The 21,327-nt window shown below is 51.1% G+C and overlaps 1 protein-coding gene and 1 non-coding gene across 2 annotated transcripts in view; both read right to left on the bottom strand.

Moving 5' to 3' along the window:
* Positions 1-7,655: 7,655 nt before the first annotated feature.
* trnak-cuu (transfer RNA lysine (anticodon CUU)) lies at positions 7,656-7,728 on the bottom strand. Its single transcript has one exon. It is a non-coding gene; the product is annotated as a tRNA-Lys (tRNA).
* An 11,928-nt stretch (positions 7,729-19,656) lies between these two features.
* The window catches only part of hao1 (hydroxyacid oxidase (glycolate oxidase) 1), a 12,180-nt gene continuing 10,509 nt past the window's right edge, over positions 19,657-21,327 (bottom strand). Inside the window, exons 5-8 of the mRNA XM_056407734.1 lie at positions 20,749-20,840; positions 20,409-20,567; positions 20,252-20,321; positions 19,657-20,164 (exon numbers count right to left, since the gene is read on the bottom strand). Coding sequence (XP_056263709.1) covers positions 20,097-20,164; positions 20,252-20,321; positions 20,409-20,567; positions 20,749-20,840 — 389 coding nt within the window. The 3' untranslated portion in view covers positions 19,657-20,096. The remainder of the gene's footprint in view (positions 20,165-20,251; positions 20,322-20,408; positions 20,568-20,748; positions 20,841-21,327) is intronic.

Raw genomic sequence — 21,327 nt, 5'->3', positions numbered from 1 at the left:
ACACTTTTAACGTAGTCATAGGTCACATGTTGATCTTTGACCACCAACACGACACACAGAGCTCCAGAGTCTGACTGACAGGGTTCTGGAAGGTCCAGCTTATGTTCCATCATGTCAGGTTCCTGGTTCCATCATGTCAGGTTCCTGGTTCCATCATGTCATGGTTCCTGGTTCCATCATGTCAGGTTCCTGGTTCCATGTCATGGTTCCTGGTTCCATCATGTTAGGTTCCTGGTTCCATGTCATGGTTCCTGGTTCCATCATGTCAGGTTCCTGGTTCCATGTCATGGTTCCTGGTTCCATCATGTCAGGTTCCTGGTTCCATGTCATGGTTCCTGGTTCCATGTCAGGTTCCTGGTTCCATCATGTCATGGTTCCTGGTTCCATGTCACTGTTCCTGGTTCCATGTCATGATTCATGGTTCCATCATGTCAGGTTCCTGGTTCCATGTCATGGTTCCTGGTTCCATCATGTCAGGGTTCCTGGTTCCATGTCATGGTTCCTGGTTCCATGTCTGTAACAGTTTAGCTTTTTGTAAGAGTTGTTTTCATCCTGTCTCACCATCTCGTCAATCCAACTCCCCTCACCTGCCTCTGATCCCCTCGTTAGTCCCTCATTCCCTTCACCTGATCCTCACGCCCTTCTCACCTGCAGCCCCTCCCCTCGTTAGTCCCTCATTCCCTTCACCTGGTCCTCACGCCCTTCTCACCTGCAGCCCCTCCCCTCATTAGTCCCTCATTCCCTTCACCTGGTCCTCACGCCCTTCTCACCTGCAGCCCCTCCCCTCGTTAGTCCCTCATTCCCTTCACCTGGTCCTCACGCCCTTCTCACCTGCAGCCCCTCCCCTCGTTAGTCCCTCATTCCCTTCACCTGGTCCTCACGCCCTTCTCACCTGCAGCCCCTCCCCTCATTAGTCCCTCATTCCCTTCACCTGGTCCTCACGCCCTTCTCACCTGCAGCCCATCCCCTCGTTAGTCCCTCATTCCCTTCACCTGGTCCTCACGCCCTTCTCACCTGCAGCCCCTCCCCTCGTTAGTCCCTCATTCCCTTCACCTGGTCCTCACGCCCTTCTCACCTGCAGCCCCTCCCCTCGTTAGTCCCTCATTCCCTTCACCTAGTCCTCACGCCCTTCTCACCTGCAGCCCCTCCCCTCGTTAGTCCCTCGTTCCCTTCACCTGGTCCTCACGCCCTTCTCACCTGCAGCCCCTCCCCTCATTAGTCCCTCATTCCCTTCACCTGGTCCTCACGCCCTTCTCACCTGCAGCCCCTCCCCTCATTAGTCCCTCATTCGCTTCACCTGGTCCTCACTCCCTTCTCACCTGCAGCCCCTCCCCTCATTAGTCCCTCATTCCCTTCACCTGGTCCTCACGCCCTTCTCACCTGCCTCTGATTACCTCATTAGTCCCTCATTCCCTTCACCTGGTCCTCACACCCTTCTCACCTGCCTCTGATTACCTCATTAGTCCCTCATTCCCTTCACCTGGTCCTCACGCCCTTCTCACCTGCAGCCCCTCCCCTCGTTAGTCCCTCACTATTTAGCTCCCTCACTTCCACTTGTCCTCTGGCAGATTGTCTTGTGTTTTCGTGCCAAGTTCTCCAGCGTTATTAGAGTATATTCCTGACCTGCCTGTTCTGACCCTGCCTGCCTGCCCTGACCTCTGATTCTCTGCCCCGCCCCTTTTTGGACTTGTTTGCTTCTTCGACTGATCTCCCGGTTTTGACCCAGCCTGTTTCCAACCAAAGACGGTCATCTTTGTTACTCCTGTCTGAGTCGTGCTTTTGGGTCCACTCTAATAGCGCCGTGACATTACAATCTGGCCACATCATGGACCCAGCACACCCGCCTGCAGCAAGCCGGTTTGAGAGGATCGAGGAGGTCCTCCAGCAAGAGCGGACGCAGATGGTCAGCTTCGCCGAGGAGACACGGCAGACTATGGCGGCGATGATTAACCAGATACAACAACTATCTACAGCCCTGACCCAGCGCGGAGCCTCGCCGTCGTCTCCTGCTTCTCCGCCTTCTGCCTCTCTGCCTCCTGTCTCACCGCCACCTGAACCAAGACCCGAGCCTCGAGTGGGAACCCCGGAGCGCTATGCTGGAGAACCTGAGGGCTGCAACCCATTCGTCACAAACTGCTCCATCCTGTTCTCCCTGCAGCCCCACACCTTTGCCGTGGAGGAGGCTAAGGTAGCCTTCACCATAAACCACTTGACTGGTAGAGCGAGACTGTGGGGTACCGCGGAATGGGAGAGACAGACGCCAGCCTGCACTTCGTTCCTGCTGTTTTCGGCGGAGCTTCGCAAGGTATTCAGGGAGGTCTCCAGGGGTCCAGATCCAAGCGGGGGACTGGCAGAACTGTGCCAGGGGGACCGAACTGTGGCAGATTATGCCCTGGAGTTCCGTACGACAGCACGCCTTAGCAGCTGGAATGAGGCCGCTCAGTGTGAGGTGTTCTTGACTGGACTAGCAGATTATGTCAAGGATAAACTGATCCCTTTTGATTTGTCTGCCAACTTGGATGGCTTAATAGAACTGACTTCCCGAGTGGACAGACGCATCCAGGCAAGGCGACAGGAGCGACGCAGGGGGGATACAGATCATCGCGTTTTCGCTCGATGGCGAGCTGCTCCAGCAGCTATCAGCATCACCCCCAGGCCTCAACCAGGGGAGGTCGAACCCATGAAGGTCGGGCAGACCAGTCTTACCCGTGAGAAGCGGGAGCGTCGTCGTCGGGGAGGTCTTTGCCTGTACTGTGGCCAGGTGGGCCACTTCGTATCCCGGTGTCCAGTAAAGGGGCGTGGCTCACCCGTAGCAGGAGAGGTACTGGTGAGCGGAACCACAAGACTCTCAACCAACCAAAGGCCCCTCTTCCACGCCCAACTGCTGCTCGCAAACGGGCCACAAACCCTCGCTACATTCATTGACTCTGGTGCTGACGACAGCTTCATTGACGAGGACCTAGATCATCAGCTGGGGATCAATCAGTTACCGCTTCCATGCCCTGTTCCGGTCAACACCCTGGATGGCCACCTACTGGGGACAGTGACTCACCAGACCACGCCACTCCGTATGCTCCTGTCCGGTAAGCACCATGAGACCATCCGGTTTCTTATCCTGCGGTCACCCAAGCATCCACTAATCCTGGGGCATCCCTGGCTCCGCCGCCACAACCCCCACATTGACTGGGCCACAGGAGCCATCCTGGGTTGGAGTGCATCTTGTGACCTGATCTGCCTGAAACAGGCTGCTGCACCTCAGCAGTCAGTTTGCCCAGCTCTGCATTGGACCTGTCAGGAGTACCTACGGAATACCATGACTATAGGGAGGTATTCAGTAAGGTCAAGGCCTCATGTCTGCCACCACATCGACCATACGACTGCACCATTAACCTGCAACCAGGCACCACTCCATCCAGGGGCCGCCTGTATTCCTTATCTGCCCCTGAGAGAGAGGCCATGGAGGCATACATCAGTTCCTCTCTAGCTGCTGGTCTCATCCGTCCCTCTTCTTCACCTGCAGGAGCGGGGTTCTTCTTCATAGCGAAGAAAGACAAGTCACTTAGGCCTTGCATTGACTACAGGGGACTCAATAACATTACCATAAAGAACCGCTACCCACTCCCACTCATCTCTTCTGCTTTCGAGTTGCTGCGTGTGGCTACCATCTTCACAAAGCTAGACCTGCATAACGCCTATCACTTAGTCCGGATCCGAGAGGGGGATGAGTGGAAGACAGCTTTCAACACCCCTACTGGACATTATGAATACCTGGTTATGCCCTTCGGTCTGACTAATGCCCCAGCCGTTTTCCAGGCCCTGGTGAATGATGTGCTCAGAGACATGTTAAACAAGCAGGTGTTCGTCTACCTAGACGATATTCTTATTTTCTCGAGGTCCCAAGAGGAGCACATTCACCATGTCCAAGCAGTCCTTCAACGTCTTCTGAGGAATTCTCTGTTCGTTAAGGCAGAGAAGTGTGAATTCCACGCCTCTTCTGTCTCCTTCCTGGGCTACATCGTGGGACAGGGGATCGTGCAGATGGACCCTGTCAAGGTGGCAGCAGTAACGTCCTGGCCCATTCCTGACTCGCGTAAGCAGCTGCAACGATTCCTGGGGTTTACCAACTTCTATCGGAGGTTTATCCACGGTTATAGCACCGTAGCTGCCCCACTCACGGCCCTCACCTCATCTAAGGTCCAGTTCCGGTGGTCACCCGCGGCGGAAGGGGCCTTCCAGGGACTTAAGGCCCGGTTTACCTCCGCTCCTATCCTCCAAGTTCCTGACCCCGAGCGACAGTTTGTTGTTGAGGTGGATGCCTCAGATGTGGGAGTGGGGGCCATCCTTTCTCAGCAGGCTGCCAGTGACCAGAAGCTCCACCCATGCGACCTTCTTCTCTATGCAGCTCTCTCCTGCTGAGAGGAACTATGATGTTGGTAACCGAGAGCTGCTTGCCGTTAAGTTGGCCCTTGAAGAGTGGCGCCACTGGCTTGAGGGGACCAGTCTGCCATTTTTGTGTTGGACTGATCACAAAAATCTCGAGTACATTCAGTCCGCCAAGAGGCTCAACTCTCGGCAAGCCAGATGGTCTCTGTTTTTTACCCGGTTTAACTTTTCACTCTGTTACAGGCCTGGTACCCGTAACGTCAAGCCAGACGCCCTGTCCCGCCAGTTTGTGGACAAGGGGGATTCCACCCCTTGTGATGACAACATCCTTTCTGCCCCAGTCTTGGTGGCCGCTATCACCTGGGAGGTAGAGGATAGAGTTAAGGCTGCCCTGGAGGTCCAGCCCGGCCCGAGCTCCTGTCCCCCTAACCGTATGTTTGTTCCCCAGACCCTGAGGTCGGAGGTCCTCCAGTGGGCCCATAGCTCCAAGCTCACTTGCCATCCTGGGAGCCAGCGTACTAGGGATGCCTTGCAGCAGAGGTTCTGGTGGGCTACTCTGGAGAAGGACACCCGGGAATTCGTCAACGCCTGTCCTGTCTGCAACCGGCACAAACCTTCCCACCAGGCTCCCGCTGGTTTCCTGCAACCGCTGTCTGTGCCCCATCGGCCCTGGTCTCACATCGCCCTGGACTTTGTTACTGGTCTCCGACTGTCCAACAATCACACCGCCATCCTAACAGTGGTAGATTGGTTCAGCAAGATGGCCCACTTTGTGCCCTTGCCCAAGCTCCCCTCGGCCAAGGAGACTGCTGAGCTGGTTCTGCTGCACGTCTTCCGGCTTCATGGTTTTCCCACGGACGTAGTCTCTGACCGGGGTCCTCAGTTTACATCCGTGTTCTGGAGGGAGTTCTGCACATTAATTGGGACATCAGTCAGTCTGTCATCTGGATTCCACCCGCAGTCCAACGGCCAGACTGAGCGCAAGAACCAGGAAATGGAGACGGCCCTGCGGTGTTTGGTTTCCGAGACTCCAGCATCCTGGTCCCAACAGATCCTGTGGGTCGAATATGCCCACAACACCCTGACCAGCTCTGCTCCTGGTATGTCCCCGTTTCAGTGTGCCTACGGATTTCAACCTCCATTGTTTTCGGCCCTGGAGAAGGAGGTTTCCTGCCCCTCAGTCCAGGCGTTCGTCCACCGCTGCCACCGTACCTGGGCCAAGGCCAGACTGGTGTTCCTCAGCTCGGCCAACCATTACTCCACAGCAGCCAACCGGCGCCGCTCTAAAGCCCCCATCTACCAGGTTGGCCAGAGGGTGTGGCTATCGACCAAGGACTTACCCTTGCGAGTGGAGGCGAAGAAGTTGGCACCCAGGTTCATCGGACCATTCGAGATTCTGAAGGTCATCAGCCCGGCAGTAGTGAGGCTCAAGCTGCCCCGGGCCATGCGGGTCCATCCGTCATTCCACGTCTCCAGAGTAAAGCCAGTTCGGGAGTGTCCTCTGGTTCCTGCTGAACAGCCCCCACCGCCACCACGGTTCATCGAGGGAGGTCTTACCTACACGGTTCGCCGTCTGCTTCGTTCCCGCCGCCGTGGAAGAGGGCTACAGTATTTGGTCGACTGGGAGGGCTACGGACCAGAGGTGAGATGCTGGGTCCCAGCCCGACATATCCTAGATCCACCTCTCATGAGAGAGTTTCACCGCAGCCACCCTGACCAGCCCTCCAAGGGCTCTGTGCCCTCAAGGGCTACCAGGCCAGCCCCTGTTCCCTCCCTCCCGTCTGCAGCATCAGACATCGGGGAGGAGTCAGCTTCTGATGAGGACAACTCACCCGCCGATGAGGAGAGGGAGAGATGTCTGAGGAGTATTAGTCCTCCCCAGATCCTCTCTGCCAACCCCGCGTGGAGATTTTGTTTTGGGACGTCAGGAGCCGTCCCTTTGAGGGGGGATTCTGTAACAGTTTAGCTTTTTGTAATAGTTGTTTTCATCCTGTCACACCATCTCGTCAGTCCAACTCCCCTCACCTGCCTCTGATCACTCCCTCGTTAGTCCCTCATTCCCTTCACCTGGTCCTCACGCCCTTCTCACCTGCAGCCCCTCCCCTCATTAGTCCCTCACTATTTAGCTCCCTCACTTCCACTTGTCCTCTGACAGATTGTCTTGTGTTTTCATGCCAAGTTCTCCAGCGTTATTAGAGTATATTCCTGACCTGCCTGTTCTGACCCTGCCTGCCTGCCCTGACCTCTGATTCTCTGCCCCGCCCCTTTTTGGACTTGTTTGCTTCTTCGACTGATCTCCCGGTTTTGACCCAGCCTGTTTCCAACCAAAGACAGTATTCTTTGTTACTCCTGTCTGAGTCGTGCTTTTGGGTCCACTCTAATAGCGCCGTGACAATGTCACTGTTCCTGGTTCCATGTCATGATTTATGGTTCCATCATGTCAGGGTTCCTGGTTCCATGTCATGGTTCCTGGTTCCATCATGTCAGGGTTCCTAGTTCCATCATGTCAGGGTTCCTAGTTCCATCATGTCAGGGTTCCTGGTTCCATCACGTCAAAGTTCCAAAATGTTCTAAGATCTAAGAAAAGTGGGTTCTACATCCAAAGTGGCTAACCTGATCGGTCCTACTTCTATAATCCGGTTTCCTAAATGGTTCAAGAATATCTCACCACATCAAGCTACCTTCTGTTTTAGGGTTAGGTCAGCAGTTCTCAAAGTGCGGGGCGCGCCCCTCTAGTGGGGCGCAGTGGTACAGAAAGACAAAGTTGAAATTACACGGATATGAAACGTTTTGCCCTTCAAAATAAGAGCTCCACCTTGAGCATGACTGGAGTATCCAGCCTGTGGAAGACAGATGTGGAGCTCATTGCAGCCACTAATACTAATACAACTACACACACATATCTGCACACATGTTGTTTTGCACAGGTTGCACCTTATGGTTTAAAAAAACGCAGTGTAAAACTCTAATTGTTATTATATTGAAAACATATCCAGTGCAGAATAGGTTCATTGTCCTAATCCACTATTTCTTTGCCAGCGTGTTTTTGTCCACGTATATAACTTTATTTGCATTGTTCTATTGTAATTTGGTTTACTTAAAAGCGATTGCAATTTTCTTTATTCTAATATTTTTTTAAAGCTATTTCAATAAATAAAGGTCAGCATAGACCACTATGCTGGTTGCGGGCACGAAAGAAAAGGTTTGAGAGCACTACGTAACCTCCCGGTGCCAGATGTCTATCCATCAGTCAGACCAAAGAAAAAGACTGAAGCCCAACGTGGGGCTCGAACCCACGACCCTGAGATTAAGAGTCTCATGCTCTACCGACTGAGCTAGCCAGGCCATGGTCATAAGGGGCTGGTGGCGCTATTATATCTTTTCACCCATCTGATTTGGTTGATAAGCTTTGCTCCATTCTTGTTTTTCCAGAAGCTTTTGGTCCTAAAGTTGTAGTTTCTGTTGGAATATACAGAAAAATGCAACTGATGCCAACGCATCATTGTATATCAAGAAAACTGTAGCAGTAAATATATGTTGTTCTTCTCGACTGTCAACGTCAGGTCAAGAAAAAGGACCGCCATGCCAGGTCCTATAGTAGCCCGCCTAGCTGCCTGCAGTATTTTAACTGGGGGAAAGGTGCGTTCACGGCCGAACCGGCCAGCACAGCGGGGTATCTGTCTGGGTATCTGTCCACATCCATCAGTCACTTTGTATTAACCCCTCCCATCCCGGCTGGGCTCGATCATAACTGTGTTGATAGCAGTGTTGGGCAAGTTACTGAAAATTAGTAATTAGTTATAGTTACTAGTTACTTCTTCTAAAAGTAATTGAATTACTTTACTAGTTACTGTATATCAAAAGTAATTAGTTACTAGGGAAAGTAACTTTTAAGTTACTTTTATGTCTGCTTTTTTAATGTCATGAACAGTACTGAACAGTCAAACACAATAAACATATGTTGTGGACCTATTTATTGCAATCAACAGGGCAACAGGCCTTCAAATCAAGCAGGAGTACAAAAGTCCCTTTTTTACTTAACTTAATACAAAATAACTGTCTCAGTGATTTAACAGTGTTTTTTTTTTTACCACATTAGGCCCAATGAAATAAAAGTGATTGGCCTACAGTATTAACACTAATTAAAGCTGCAAGCAGCGCGTCGTCGTCGCCACCCACGCCCCGTCGGGGAGGGCGGGGCCACCCGCCGGCCGCCGCGGCGCGCGGTCGGGACTCGACTCGGCCGCGACTTATACGAACACGACAAGTTTGGGGCAGATCGACAAAGTCCAGTTTCGCCACTAGGTGGCGCTTAACTACGTGAACATATTCATGGAAGTATAGATCACCTCATGTAAATTCAATGGAAAAAAAAGTGATGAAAAAAAGCTGCCTTGTCTTGGAATCGAACACGCATCTCCAGGTGTCCAGACCAACACTTATCATGGTGAGCTATAAGCCAGCTGGTTTACAGGCAGCAGTGGAGCCTCATTATTTTGGGCAGAATTTTTTCTATTTTACTTCTCAATAGGTGATCAATAGGTGTTCCTCCAAGAAATGTGATTGTTTCTTCGTGGTGAATGTTCAGGCCTTGACTGGCATCACACATGATTTTCATTAGTATTGGATGAGTTTAAGCAATAGTTTTCATAAAGAAATCACAGAAAGTAAAAAAATTATGGCAGTAAAAAAAAAAAAATTTCCTACCGACGAAAAAGTCGTTTTTTTCACAGTGTTCATTATTCAAGTGTTGAGATTCTAGAAAACTGATTTTCAGCCGATTCTGTTGGCGTTTTGTGGGAGAAATAATCGAAGGGGAAAAAAAAAAAAAGCCAAATCAAGCGAAAACAAAAAAAACGCAAAAAACAGCCCTTTGGTGAATTATTGTAGCGCCCCCTACAGTTCAAATTGCACGAAATTTGCTGTGAATGTTTCAGGCTCCCTTCTGCACATATCCTGACAGTCTGTTATTTTTTTCTCCCAATAGTGTTGAAGTTATGAGCATTACTAAACAGGACACGCCCCTGAAATGTTCGTTCGGCCATAGATGCTTAGCACAATAATATATTTGGAAAGAGATGATAGATCTTAGATGATATAGCTTCCATAATCATTATCTCCAATAGGTTTGGTTTGAATTGGACCCCGTATGTCGGAGCAAACGCCTCTGATGTGTTTTTCACACAAAAAAATATGGTGGAAAATTTAAGTAGGCGGAGCTTAGGGTACTGAGAGGCTTTTTTGTAGAGCAGGTCCAAGTGGACTTGTGGAAAAAAAAGCTAGTCATTTGAACAAACTGGGTGAGGGGCGTCGCCGGTCAAACTTCCAGGTGGCGCTAGAGAGCAATTTCGAGGTCCATGTCATCTGGCTATTTTCACCAAGCCTGACAAGCTTGCCAAATTTGGTGAGTTTTGGGATATGATACATACCCCCAATATGCGCCCAATGTTCAAAAATAAAAAAGTGGAATAATAATAAGAACTCTAACAATTTCAATAGGTTCCTCTCGGTCAGACTTCGTCTGTCGCTCGGACCCTAATTAAAAGAGAAAACAAAGGTGCCTTGAGGTGCTGCATATAATTGAGGGGGGGGTGCTAGTGAGGCGTGTACGTGCTGATCTGGGGCCTCATTTATAAAGGGATTTACGCAAGAAAAAATGGCGTACGCCGTTTCTACGCAAGGTTTGCGATTTATAAAATACTAACTTGACTGGAAAAGGTGCGGTCCTCCACGCAAACTCGAACCCATGCGTACGCACTAAGCACAACAACAGGAGAGACGAGAAACTGCGATACCGTTGGCAGAAGGAAGAATGGAGAGAAATATGTGGAAATAATACCATCAATATGTTACTCATTTATCATATGAAGGACTACTTTTCAAACATTGATTAAAGCCAATCTTAAAATGATTAAACAAACTTCTGTTGCGACTCCTCAGTGCACACAGACACATAACTTGGAGAAATAAATAAATACGGATATGTTATTTAAAACCACCTCGAATATGTTGTGTTAATGTTATGAAATGTATTCTCATAAATGATGCGGTAAGCAGGAGGACAGAATTACGTCTATACTGATATATCATGTGCGTCTGGTGACGGGCACACCTCGGTGTGCAACTATATACGTTTCTATGATTAAAAAGCTTCATGGTCTAAAATCAATTATCGATAATAACTTCTAACAGTAGCAGGCTAAAACAAGGGTTAACACAGATTCAGCTTTAGGTGCCTTACATATAGAGTGAAAAGGAAGCCATATAACTATTAATATTCCTTATGATTAGGACGAATCTCCGTCTTATTATGGCTAGCAAATGGACCAGTCAATAAAAGCAGGGTCATTTCACCACCTGTACCTTATCATATACAATCAGGTGGCCGGGTGTGTATAAAAAGACGTGCCACAATGCGTAATGACGCACAATGGCTGATTTGGCACTATTAGAGGACTTGGCAAATGGAAGAGTGCGGAGGGTGCGTAATTTCAGAGACCGGCAAGATTTGCTGGCCAATGATGATGAGTGGCTCATGAGCCGGTTCCGACTTCAAGAGCCGTTTTACTAGAGCTGTGTGCTGTGTTGGGTCCGGAGTTAGGCGGAGCACCGAAGGAACCGAGCCGTGCGGTTCCAATCCAAGTATTGACAACACTTGGATTTCTGGCACGTTTCAGAGGGAAATGGCTGATAGGTCGGGGATATCCCAGCCCACCCTCAGCCGTATTATGCCAGATGTGTTGGGAGGTATAATTGCGTTGTCGCCTTTATACATAAAGTTTCCTTACACGGTGGATGAGCAGGCAAATAAAAAAATGCAATTTGCAGCAATGTCCGGTTTCACAAATGTAATCGGTGCCATTGACTGCACTCACATTGCTGTAAGGGCACCCAGTATCAATGAAAGTGCATTCGTTAATCGAAAGCACTTTCATTCGATTAATGTCCAAATTATATGTGATGCTAACATGCTGTTCACCAATGTGGTTGCTCGGTGGCCTGGGTCAACGCACGACTCCTTCATTTGGCGAAACAGCAGTGTTGGCCGCCGACTTGAGGCTGGAGCTGTGCGTGATGGGTATCTTTTGGGTAAGATTTTAAAACTCCTAAATAATTAATAATGTATATATGCTGCGTTATATAACCTATGTATCAACACTACAGGTGACAGTGGATATCCCCTCAAGCGATGGCTGCTCACCCCGTTCAACAACCCGCAGAGCGCAGAGGAGCGAAATTACAACACTCGCCACAGCCAGGCACGAGCTGTGGTAGAGCGCTCAATAGGCCTGCTAAAGGGCAGGTGGCGCTGCCTCGATGCCACAGGAGGAAAGCTTTGCTATAAACCGGACAAGGCATGTGCAGCACTTTGGTTCGACCGAAAATCTATTTTAAATGTGCTATATAAATCAAATTTGATTTGATTTGAAGGTGTGCCAAATTGTGAGGGCGTGTGCTGTGCTGCACAATTTGGCACTCCTTAAAAATGTGCCGTTACCCCCTGAGGCTGCATGTACCGGCCACGAGCCAGACCCCCTTGCCCATGCACATCCACACCCACACCCAGGTGGAGTTCAACAGCGTCTGGATGTGATGCGTAACTTACACACACAACAAGGTATTGAAACAACTTATTTATTGGCTATATCTTTTAAACAAGTGCATATTTCTCCCAACACATGACGAATTTGTCCCAGCTCTCTTGCAACCTCGTGTACTGCAGCAAGTGTGTCCCTCTGATTCTGCAGGACTGCATCTGTGAGAGCCAGCCGCTGCTCGGCGTGGGGGAGGTGCGGGGCTCGAGGAGCGGGAGGTGCCCGTGTGAGGTGCCGTGCCCGGGAGGAGGTGCAGGGGCTGTGGCACGGGAGGTGCCCGTGGAGGCAGGAGTGCCGTGCCCGTGGGCAGCGGGGCTCAGGCACGAGTGCCGTGGAGGCAGGAGGTGCCGTGCCCGTGGGCAGGTGCCGTGCCCGTGGAGGGGCTCGGTGCCGTGCCCGTGGAGGCAGGAGGTGCCGTGCCCGTGGAGGCAGCGGGGCTCGAGGCACAGGTGCCGTGCCCGTGGAGGCAGGAGGTGCCGTGCCCGTGGAGGCAGCGGGGCTCGAGGCACGAGGTGCCGTGCCCGTGGAGGCAGGAGGTGCCGTGCCCGTGGAGGCAGGAGGTGCCGGAGGGAGCAGCGGGCTCGGGCGAGGTCCCTCCTCGGGGTCTCCCTACCCTGGTGGAACCAGCATCTTGTTAATTCTTTTTCTTAATAAAGTTATGATTTGTTTTCGAAATACACGTATTGTTTTATTTACATACCAGCAGATATCACACAACTTGAATACATTTGGTTTACTCTCATTTCAAACACGGGTATATAAATGTGGTTACCTAGTTCAGTCGGTGCAACCTTAACATCAGTGTCCCCATCTGCCTCCGTCACCACTCCACTCAGCAGGGACTCGCCGATTATACCGGCCAGCCTTTCATCCATAGGGGTGAGCTCCGGTGCTCCTGTTCCCCCTCCCGTGGCACACACACTCTGCCTGTGTGATGCCAGGCGTTTTTTGGCGTACACCTTAATGTCGGACCACTTCTTTTTGATTTCCGCAACAGTGCGACCCTGTGCTAATGCAGCGTTGACAGCATCTGTCACATGCTGCCACTCTCTTGCCTTTTTGGCATTTGTTACGCCAATGCTATGGCCACCAAACAAAATGTGTTGCCTCGTCTCGATTTCTCCGACAAGGATTTCTACTTCACAGTTGTTAAAGTTTCTTTTTTTGCCTCTTTTTTCCTTGTTTGCCATGTTCGATGTAGTTTGTGTGTAGTTTGATGAATATTCATTATGGGCGTATCAATGACTATTTATGGGCAAATATGGGTGTGACGGGAAGACCGCAAAAGCTGCTCCGCATTTCAAGTTGATTGTGATTTATAAAGGGAAACCGGCGTAGGATGTGCGGTACGCACTTCCCTCGCATTTACGCAAGGTTTTATGAATGGGAAAATGGCGTACATTTTTTGTACCTATTTTTTTGCTTTCTACTACGTAAGCAACCTTCCTACGCAAATCCTACGCACGCCGTTATGAATGAGGCCCCTGGAGTCAGTTTGGTAGGATTTGGGTATAAATAAATTATTTCATTTAAAATATGGATTTTTATTTAAAGATATTCATGTAATTTGCATGCAAAATAGGTCTACCCGAACCAGCGGACACAAAATTCAACCAGCGGCAAAAACCGCGGACCTGGCAACACTGGAAGTGGCTGTCAATCACAGTGTGGCACCGTGATGCTGGTCGAGGGGGCGTGCCTGTGATTGGCGGAGTAGAGGGGAGGCGTGCCTGTGATTGGCGGAGTAGAGGGGAGGCGGGGTTAACCTGTCGTAAAACGGAAGTTACGGGTGGTTGCCGGGAACCGTTGTTGTTGATGACGTCCGAGCTGCTGAGCCGAGAGGAGCAGCTGTCTGTGTTGGTGAATGCCCAATAAAGGGAGGAATAATAACGTTGTCCCGTCTCCGTGTCATCAGTCCATAACGTCCGAGACGTTACAGTATCATTGCGCCACCAAGGTCCTGCGATGTCAGATCAGAAGCAGCTAAAGTAGCCTAGCTTGTCTTCTTGTCTGCAAGTGTTCATTTTTCACAAAAGAGAGTAACGCGAGTAACGAACTCATTTAAATTTCAGTAACTGTAACTGCGTTAGTTGATTTAAAAAATACTTCGTTACACGCTCGTTACCGCAAAAAGTAGTGGAATTACAGTAACGCGTTACTTTGTAATGCGTTACTCCCAACACTGGTTGATAGACACGTGCTATGTGGTTCTGCTTGTAGAGACTTTAAAGTCCAATCATTTGATAAGTGGAAGACACATTTGGGTTCAGAAATTAATTCCTTAAATTAAAGTGCACACTTGTACTTTTTATTCGCCCAAAGTTTTCACCAGGAGTCTGAGCTGCGTTAAGGGACTCATCAGGCTCATCGGGACCGGCCCACGAGGTGGACCTCATCCCCAGTCAGAGCACAGAACCCTGGTTCTAAATACTACCGGGTCGGGCTGAATCACATGTTCTGTTCGCCCAGAGAAGAAACACCCTGTGTACTAGAACCCTAACCCTGTGTGCTAGAACCCTAACCATGTGAGCTAGAGCCATAACCCTGTGTGCTAGAGCCATAACCCTGTGTGCTAGAACCCTAACTTTGTGTGTTAGAACCCTAACCCAGTGTGCTAGAACATTAACCCTGTGTGCTAGAACCCTAACCCTGTGTGCTAGAACCCTAACTTTGTGTGTTAGAACCCTAACCCTGTGTGCTAGAACCATAACCCTGTGTGCTAGAGCCATAACCCTGTGTGCTAGAGCCATAACCCTGTGTGCTCGAACCATAACCCTGTGTGCTAGAACCCTAACTTTGTGTGCTAGAACCCTAACTTTGTGTGCTAGAACCCTAACCCTGTGTGCTAGAGCCATAACCCTGTGTGCTAGAGCCATAACCCTGTGTGCTAGAGCCATAACCCTGTGTGCTAGAACCCTAACCCTGTGTGCTAGAGCCATAACCCTGTGTGCTAGAGCCATAACCCTGTGTGCTAGAGCCATAACCCTGTGTGCTCGAACCATAACCCTGTGTGCTAGAACCCTAACTTTTTGTGTTAGAACCCTAACCCTGTGTGCTAGAACATTAACCCTGTGTGCTAGAACCCTAACCCTGTGTGCTAGAACCCTAACTTTGTGTGTTAGAACCCTAACCCTGTGTGCTAGAACCCTAACCCTGTGTGTTAGAACCCTAACCCGGTGTGCTAGAACCCTAACCCTGTGTGCTAGAACCCTAACCCTGTGTGTTAGAACCCTAACTCTGTGTGTTAGAACCCTAATGCTGTTTGCTAGAACACTAACCATGTGTGTTAGAACCCTAACGCTGTGTGCTAGAACCCTAACCCTGTGTGTTAGAACCATAACCCTGTGTGCTAGAACCATAACCCTGTGTGCTAGAACCCTAACCCTGTGTGCTAGAGCCATAACCCTGTGTGCTAGAACCCTAACCATGTGTGATAGAGCCATAAACCTGTGTGCTAGAACCCTACCCCTGTGTGCTAGAACCCTAACCCTGTGTGATAGAGCCATAAACCGGTGTGCTAGAACCCTAACCCCGTGTGCTAGAACCCTAACCCTGTGTGATAGAGCCACACATGTGTGCTAGAACCCTAACCCTGTGCGCTAGAACCCTAATCCTGTGTGTTAGAACCTTAACCCTGTGTGCTAGAACCCTAATCCTGTGTGTTAAAACCCTAACGCTGTGTGCTAGAACCCTATCTTTGTGTGTTGGAACCCTAACCCTGTGTGTTAGAACCTTAACCCTGTGTGCTAGAACCCTGACCCTCGTCCCGTGGTGGAGGACGGACAGTGTGCTGGAAATGATTCTTTGACCTTGTAATGAATCCAACGTCCTTGAGGTCGTCTTGTATAGCTTTATTCATGTGGAAAGTTCATATGTTGTTCACGTGTTGTTCGCGTGTTGTTCACGTTGTTCGCGTGTTGTTCACGTGTTGTTCACGTGTTGTTCGCGTGTTGTTCACGTTGTTCGCGTGTTGTTCACATTGTTCGCGTGTTGTTCACGTGTTGTTCACGTTGTTCGCGTGTTGTTCACGTTGTTCGCGTGTTGTTCACATTGTTCACATGTTGTTCACGTATCGTTCGCGTGTCGTTCGCGTGTCGTTCGCGTGTCGTTAATGTGTCGTTCGCGTGTCGTTCACGTGTCGTTCGCGTGTTGTTCACGTGTTGTTCGCGTGTTCACGTTGTTCGCGTGTCGTTCGCGTGTCGTTCGCGTGTCGTTCGCGTGTCGTTCGCGTTGTTCACGTGTTGTTCACGTTGTTCGCGTGTTGTTCACGTTGTTCGCGTGTTGTTCACATTGTTCACATGTTGTTCACGTGTCGTTCGCGTGTCGTTCGCGTGTCGTTCGCGTGTCGTTCGCGTGTCGTTAATGTGTCGTTCGCGTGTCGTTCACGTGTCGTTCGCGTGTCGTTCACGTGTTGTTCACGTGTTGTTCGCGTGTTCACGTCGTTCGCGTGTCGTTCGCGTGTCGTTCGCGTGTCGTTCGCGTTGTTCACGTGTTGTTCACGTGTTGTTCGCGTGTTGTTCACGTTGTTCGCGTGTCGTTCACGTGTTGTTCGTGTGTTGTTCACGTGTCGTTCGCGTGTTGTTCGTGTGTCGTTCGCGTGTTGTTCGCGTGTTGTTCACGTTGTTCACGTGTTCGCGTTGTTCGCGTGTTGTTCACGTTGTTCGCGTGTTGTTCACGTGTCGTTCGCGTGTCGTTCGTGTGTCGTTCGTGTGTCGTTCACGTGTTGTTCGCGTGTTGTTCACGTTGTTCGCGTGTCATTCACGTGTTGTTCGCGTGTTGTTCACGTGTCGTTCGCGTGTTGTTCGTGTGTCATCCGTGTGTTGTTCACGTGTTGTTCGCGTTGTTCGCGTGTTGTTCACGTTGTTCGCGTGTTGTTCACGTGTCGTTCGCGTGTCGTTCGTGTGTCGTTCGTGTGTCGTTCACGTGTTGTTCGCGTGTTGTTCACGTTGTTCGCGTGTCGTTCGTGTGTCGTTCGTGTGTCGTTCACGTGTTGTTCGCGTGTTGTTCACGTTGTTCGCGTGTCGTTCACGTGTCGTTCGCGTGTTGTTCGCGTGTTGTTCACGTGTTCGCGTTGTTCGCGTGTTGTTCATGTTGTTCGCGTGTTGTTCACGTGTCGTTCGCGTGTTGTTCGCGTGTTGTTCACGTTGTTCGCGTGTTGTTCACGTGTCGTTCGCGTGTTGTTCGCGTGTTGTTCACGTGTCGTTCGCGTGTTGTTCGTGTGTCGTTCGCGTGTTGTTCACGTGTTGTTCGCGTGTTGTTCACGTTGTTCACGTGTTCGCGTTGTTCGCGTGTTGTTCACGTTGTTCGCGTGTTGTTCACGTGTCGTTCGCGTGTCGTTCGCGTTGTTCACGTGTTGTTCACGTTGTTCGCGTGTTGTTCACGTTGTTCGCGTGTTGTTCACATTGTTCACGTGTTGTTCACGTGTTGTTCGCGTGTTGTTCACGTTGTTCGCGTGTTGTTCACATTGTTCGCGTGTTGTTCACGTGTTGTTCACGTGAGGTTGACATGTTGTTAACATGTTGTTCACGTTGTTCGCGTGTCGTCACGTGTCGTTCGCGTGTCGTTCGCGTGTCGTTAATGTGTCGTTCGCGTGTCGTTCACGTGTCGTTCGCGTGTTCACGTTGTTCGCGTGTCGTTCGCGTGTCGTTCGCGTGTCGTTCGCGTGTCGTTCGCGTTGTTCACGTGTTGTTCACGTTGTTCGCGTGTTGTTCACGTTGTTCGCGTGTTGTTCACATTGTTCACATGTTGTTCACGTGTCGTTCGCGTGTCGTTCACGTGTCGTTCGCGTGTCGTTCGCGTGTCGTTCGCGTGTCGTTCGCGTGTCGTTAATGTGTCGTTCGCGTGTCGTTCACGTGTCGTTCGCGTGTCGTTCACGTGTTGTTCACGTGTTGTTCGCGTGTTCACGTTGTTCGCGTGTCGTTCGCGTGTCGTTCGCGTGTCGTTCGCGTGTCGTTCGCGTTGTTCACGTGTTGTTCACGTGTTGTTCGCGTGTTGTTCACGTTGTTCGCGTGTCGTTCACGTGTTGTTCGTGTGTTGTTCACGTGTCGTTCGCGTGTTGTTCGTGTGTCGTTCGCGTGTTGTTCGCGTGTTGTTCACGTTGTTCACGTGTTCGCGTTGTTCGCGTGTTGTTCACGTTGTTCGCGTGTTGTTCACGTGTCGTTCGCGTGTCGTTCGTGTGTCGTTCGTGTGTCGTTCACGTGTTGTTCGCGTGTTGTTCACGTTGTTCGCGTGTCATTCACGTGTTGTTCGCGTGTTGTTCACGTGTCGTTCGCGTGTTGTTCGTGTGTCATCCGTGTGTTGTTCACGTGTTGTTCGCGTTGTTCGCGTGTTGTTCACGTTGTTCGCGTGTTGTTCACGTGTCGTTCGCGTGTCGTTCGTGTGTCGTTCGTGTGTCGTTCACGTGTTGTTCGCGTGTTGTTCACGTTGTTCGCGTGTCGTTCGTGTGTCGTTCGTGTGTCGTTCACGTGTTGTTCGCGTGTTGTTCACGTTGTTCGCGTGTCGTTCACGTGTCGTTCGCGTGTTGTTCGCGTGTTGTTCACGTGTTCGCGTTGTTCGCGTGTTGTTCATGTTGTTCGCGTGTTGTTCACGTTGTTCGCGTGTTGTTCACGTGTCGTTCGCGTGTTGTTCACGTGTCGTTCGCGTGTTGTTCGTGTGTCGTTCGCGTGTTGTTCACGTGTTGTTCGCGTGTTGTTCACGTTGTTCACGTGTTCGCGTTGTTCGCGTGTTGTTCACGTTGTTCGCGTGTTGTTCACGTGTCGTTCGCGTGTCGTTCGTGTGTCGTTCACGTGTTGTTCGCGTGTTGTTCACGTTGTTCGCGTGTTGTTCACGTGTCGTTCGCGTGTCGTTCGTGTGTCGTTCGTGTGTCGTTCACGTGTTGTTCGCGTGTCGTTCGCGTGTTGTTCACGTGTCGTTCGCGTGTTGTTCGTGTGTCGTTCGCGTGTTGTTCGCGTGTTGTTCACGTGTTCGCGTTGTTCGCGTGTTGTTCATGTTGTTCGCGTGTTGTTCACGTTGTTCGCGTGTCGTTCGCGTGTTGTTCGCGTGTTGTTCACGTTGTTCGCGTTGTTCGCGTGTTGTTCACGTTGTTCGCGTGTTGTTCACGTGTCGTTCGCGTGTCGTTCGCGTGTCGTTCGTGTGTCGTTCACGTGTTGTTCGCGTGTTGTTCACGTTGTTCGCGTGTTGTTCACGTGTCGTTCGTGTGTTGTTCACGTGTTGTTCACGTGTTGTTCACGTTGTTCGCGTGTTGTTCACGTTGTTCGCGTGTCGTTCACGTGTTGTTCACGTTGTTCGCGTGTTGTTCACGTTGTTCGCGTGTTGTTCACATTGTTCACATGTTGTTCACGTGTCGCCGCGTCGTCGCTGTCACGTTCGTTCGCGTGTCGTCGCTTCGTGTTCGCGTGCGTGTCATTAATGTGTCGCGTCGTTCACGTGTCGTTCGCGTGTTGTTCACGTGTTGTTCACGTGTTGTTCGCGTGTTCACGTTGTTCGGCGTGTCGCCCTGCTGTTCACGTGTTGTTCACGTGTTGTTCGCGTGTTGTTCACGTTGTTCGCGTGTCGTTCACGTGTTGTTCGCGTGTTGTTCACGTGTCGTTCGCGTGTTGTTCGTGTGTCGTTCGCGTGTTGTTCACGTGTTGTTCGCGTGTTGTTCACGTTGTTCACGTGTTGTTTACGTGTTGTTCACGTTGTTCGCGTGTTGTTCACGTGTCGTTCGCGTGTCGTTCGTGTGTCGTTCGTGTGTCGTTCACGTGTTGTTCACGTTGTTCGCGTGTCATTCACGTGTTGTTCGCGTGTTGTTCACGTGTCGTTCGCGTGTTGTTCGTGTGTCATTCGTGTGTTGTTCACGTGTTCGCGTGTTGTTCACGGTGTTCGCGTTGTTCGCGTGTTGTTCACGTTGTTCGCGTGTTGTTCACGTTGTTCGCGTGTCGTTCGCGTGTCGTTCGTGTGTCGTTCGTGTGTCGTTCACGTGTTGTTCGCGTGTTGTTCACGTTGTTCGCGTGTTGTTCACGTGTCGTTCGTGTGTTGTTCACGTGTTGTTCACGTTGTTCGCGTGTTGTTCACGTTGTTCGCGTGTCGTTCACGTGTCGTTCTCTTCTGGACTTGAACATGAACGTTGTGTCCTCCTCACATCCTGGAGGGAAACTCCACCTTCCTGACCAGTGACCTGCTGACCTCTGACACAGAGCGACAACCTGAGAGAGAGAGAGAGAGAGACATGTTGCTGACCTGTCAGGGTTCTGTTGATCATGATTCAGGGTTAAAGGTCGTCCATGTCTGACCTGTCAGGGCCATCGCCAGTCGCAGCTCCGCTTTGAGAAGTTCCAGAACCTCCGTTACTCCCTGTTCCCCCTGGACACACACACACACACACACACACGGTTCAAGTGGGCGGAGCTTGTGGTGGGCTGTAGCACCGTGTCCGGGTGGTGGCTCCACCTGGCAGGCCAGGCCCCACAGCACGGGGCGGCCGATGAACACGGCCGTGGCCCCCAGGGCGAGGGCCTTCAGGACGTCGGTGCCCCGCCTCACTCCTCCGTCCATGTAGACGTCACAGCGCCCCTGCACCGCCTGCACCACCTCCTCCAACACATCCAGCTGCACACACACACACACATGACCTTGTGTGCTTCAGGGTCACAGAGGGGGGTCCTATGTTTACCTGACTGTCGACAGAGGGGCCCCTCCCAGTGGGTCAGTTATTCATTACTCTGCCTCCACTCACAGGGAGCGATTCCTGAACCCACCACTAGAGGCCGCTGTGGTTCGTGTTACGCACCGTGGCCGAGACGCCGTCCAGCTGCCGAGCTCCGTGATTGGACACCAGGACGCCGTCGACACCATAGGTCACAGCCTGTGCTGCATCATCAGCTGACACACACAAACACACACGCACGCATGCACACACACACACGCACACGCGCACGCACACACACACACGCGCGCGCACACACACATACATACATACAAACACACAGAGGTGAACCAGTTCATCTGGATCTAGACAACAACACCATGTCCCCCTGTGAATCTCCACCTTCACGTGGGGGAGGAGGCTGAGAGGCTCAGTGGTTCTGGAGCTATGGGGTCCATCAGCCCGGGTCGGGTCTCCATGGCAACAGGTCTCAGGTGAGTCAGGCTAAGAGCGGTTCAACAAACCCTGATGACAGCAGCCCACGCAGAGCAAGAGAGGAAGGAGACGAGGTTCCTCTAGGAGCCTTAGAGATAGAGTAAGGAGATGAGGTTCCTCTAGGAGCCTTAGAGATAGAGTAAGGAGATGAGGTTCCTCTAGGAGCCTTAGAGATAGAGTAAGGAGATGAGGTTCCTCTAGGAGCCTTAGAGATAGAGGAAGGAGATG

This window comes from Pseudoliparis swirei, chromosome 23, assembly GCF_029220125.1.
Source record: "Pseudoliparis swirei isolate HS2019 ecotype Mariana Trench chromosome 23, NWPU_hadal_v1, whole genome shotgun sequence".
In the NCBI taxonomy this organism is placed as follows: Eukaryota; Metazoa; Chordata; class Actinopteri; order Perciformes; family Liparidae; genus Pseudoliparis; species Pseudoliparis swirei.
This window is presented reverse-complemented; position numbering and strand designations above follow the sequence as displayed.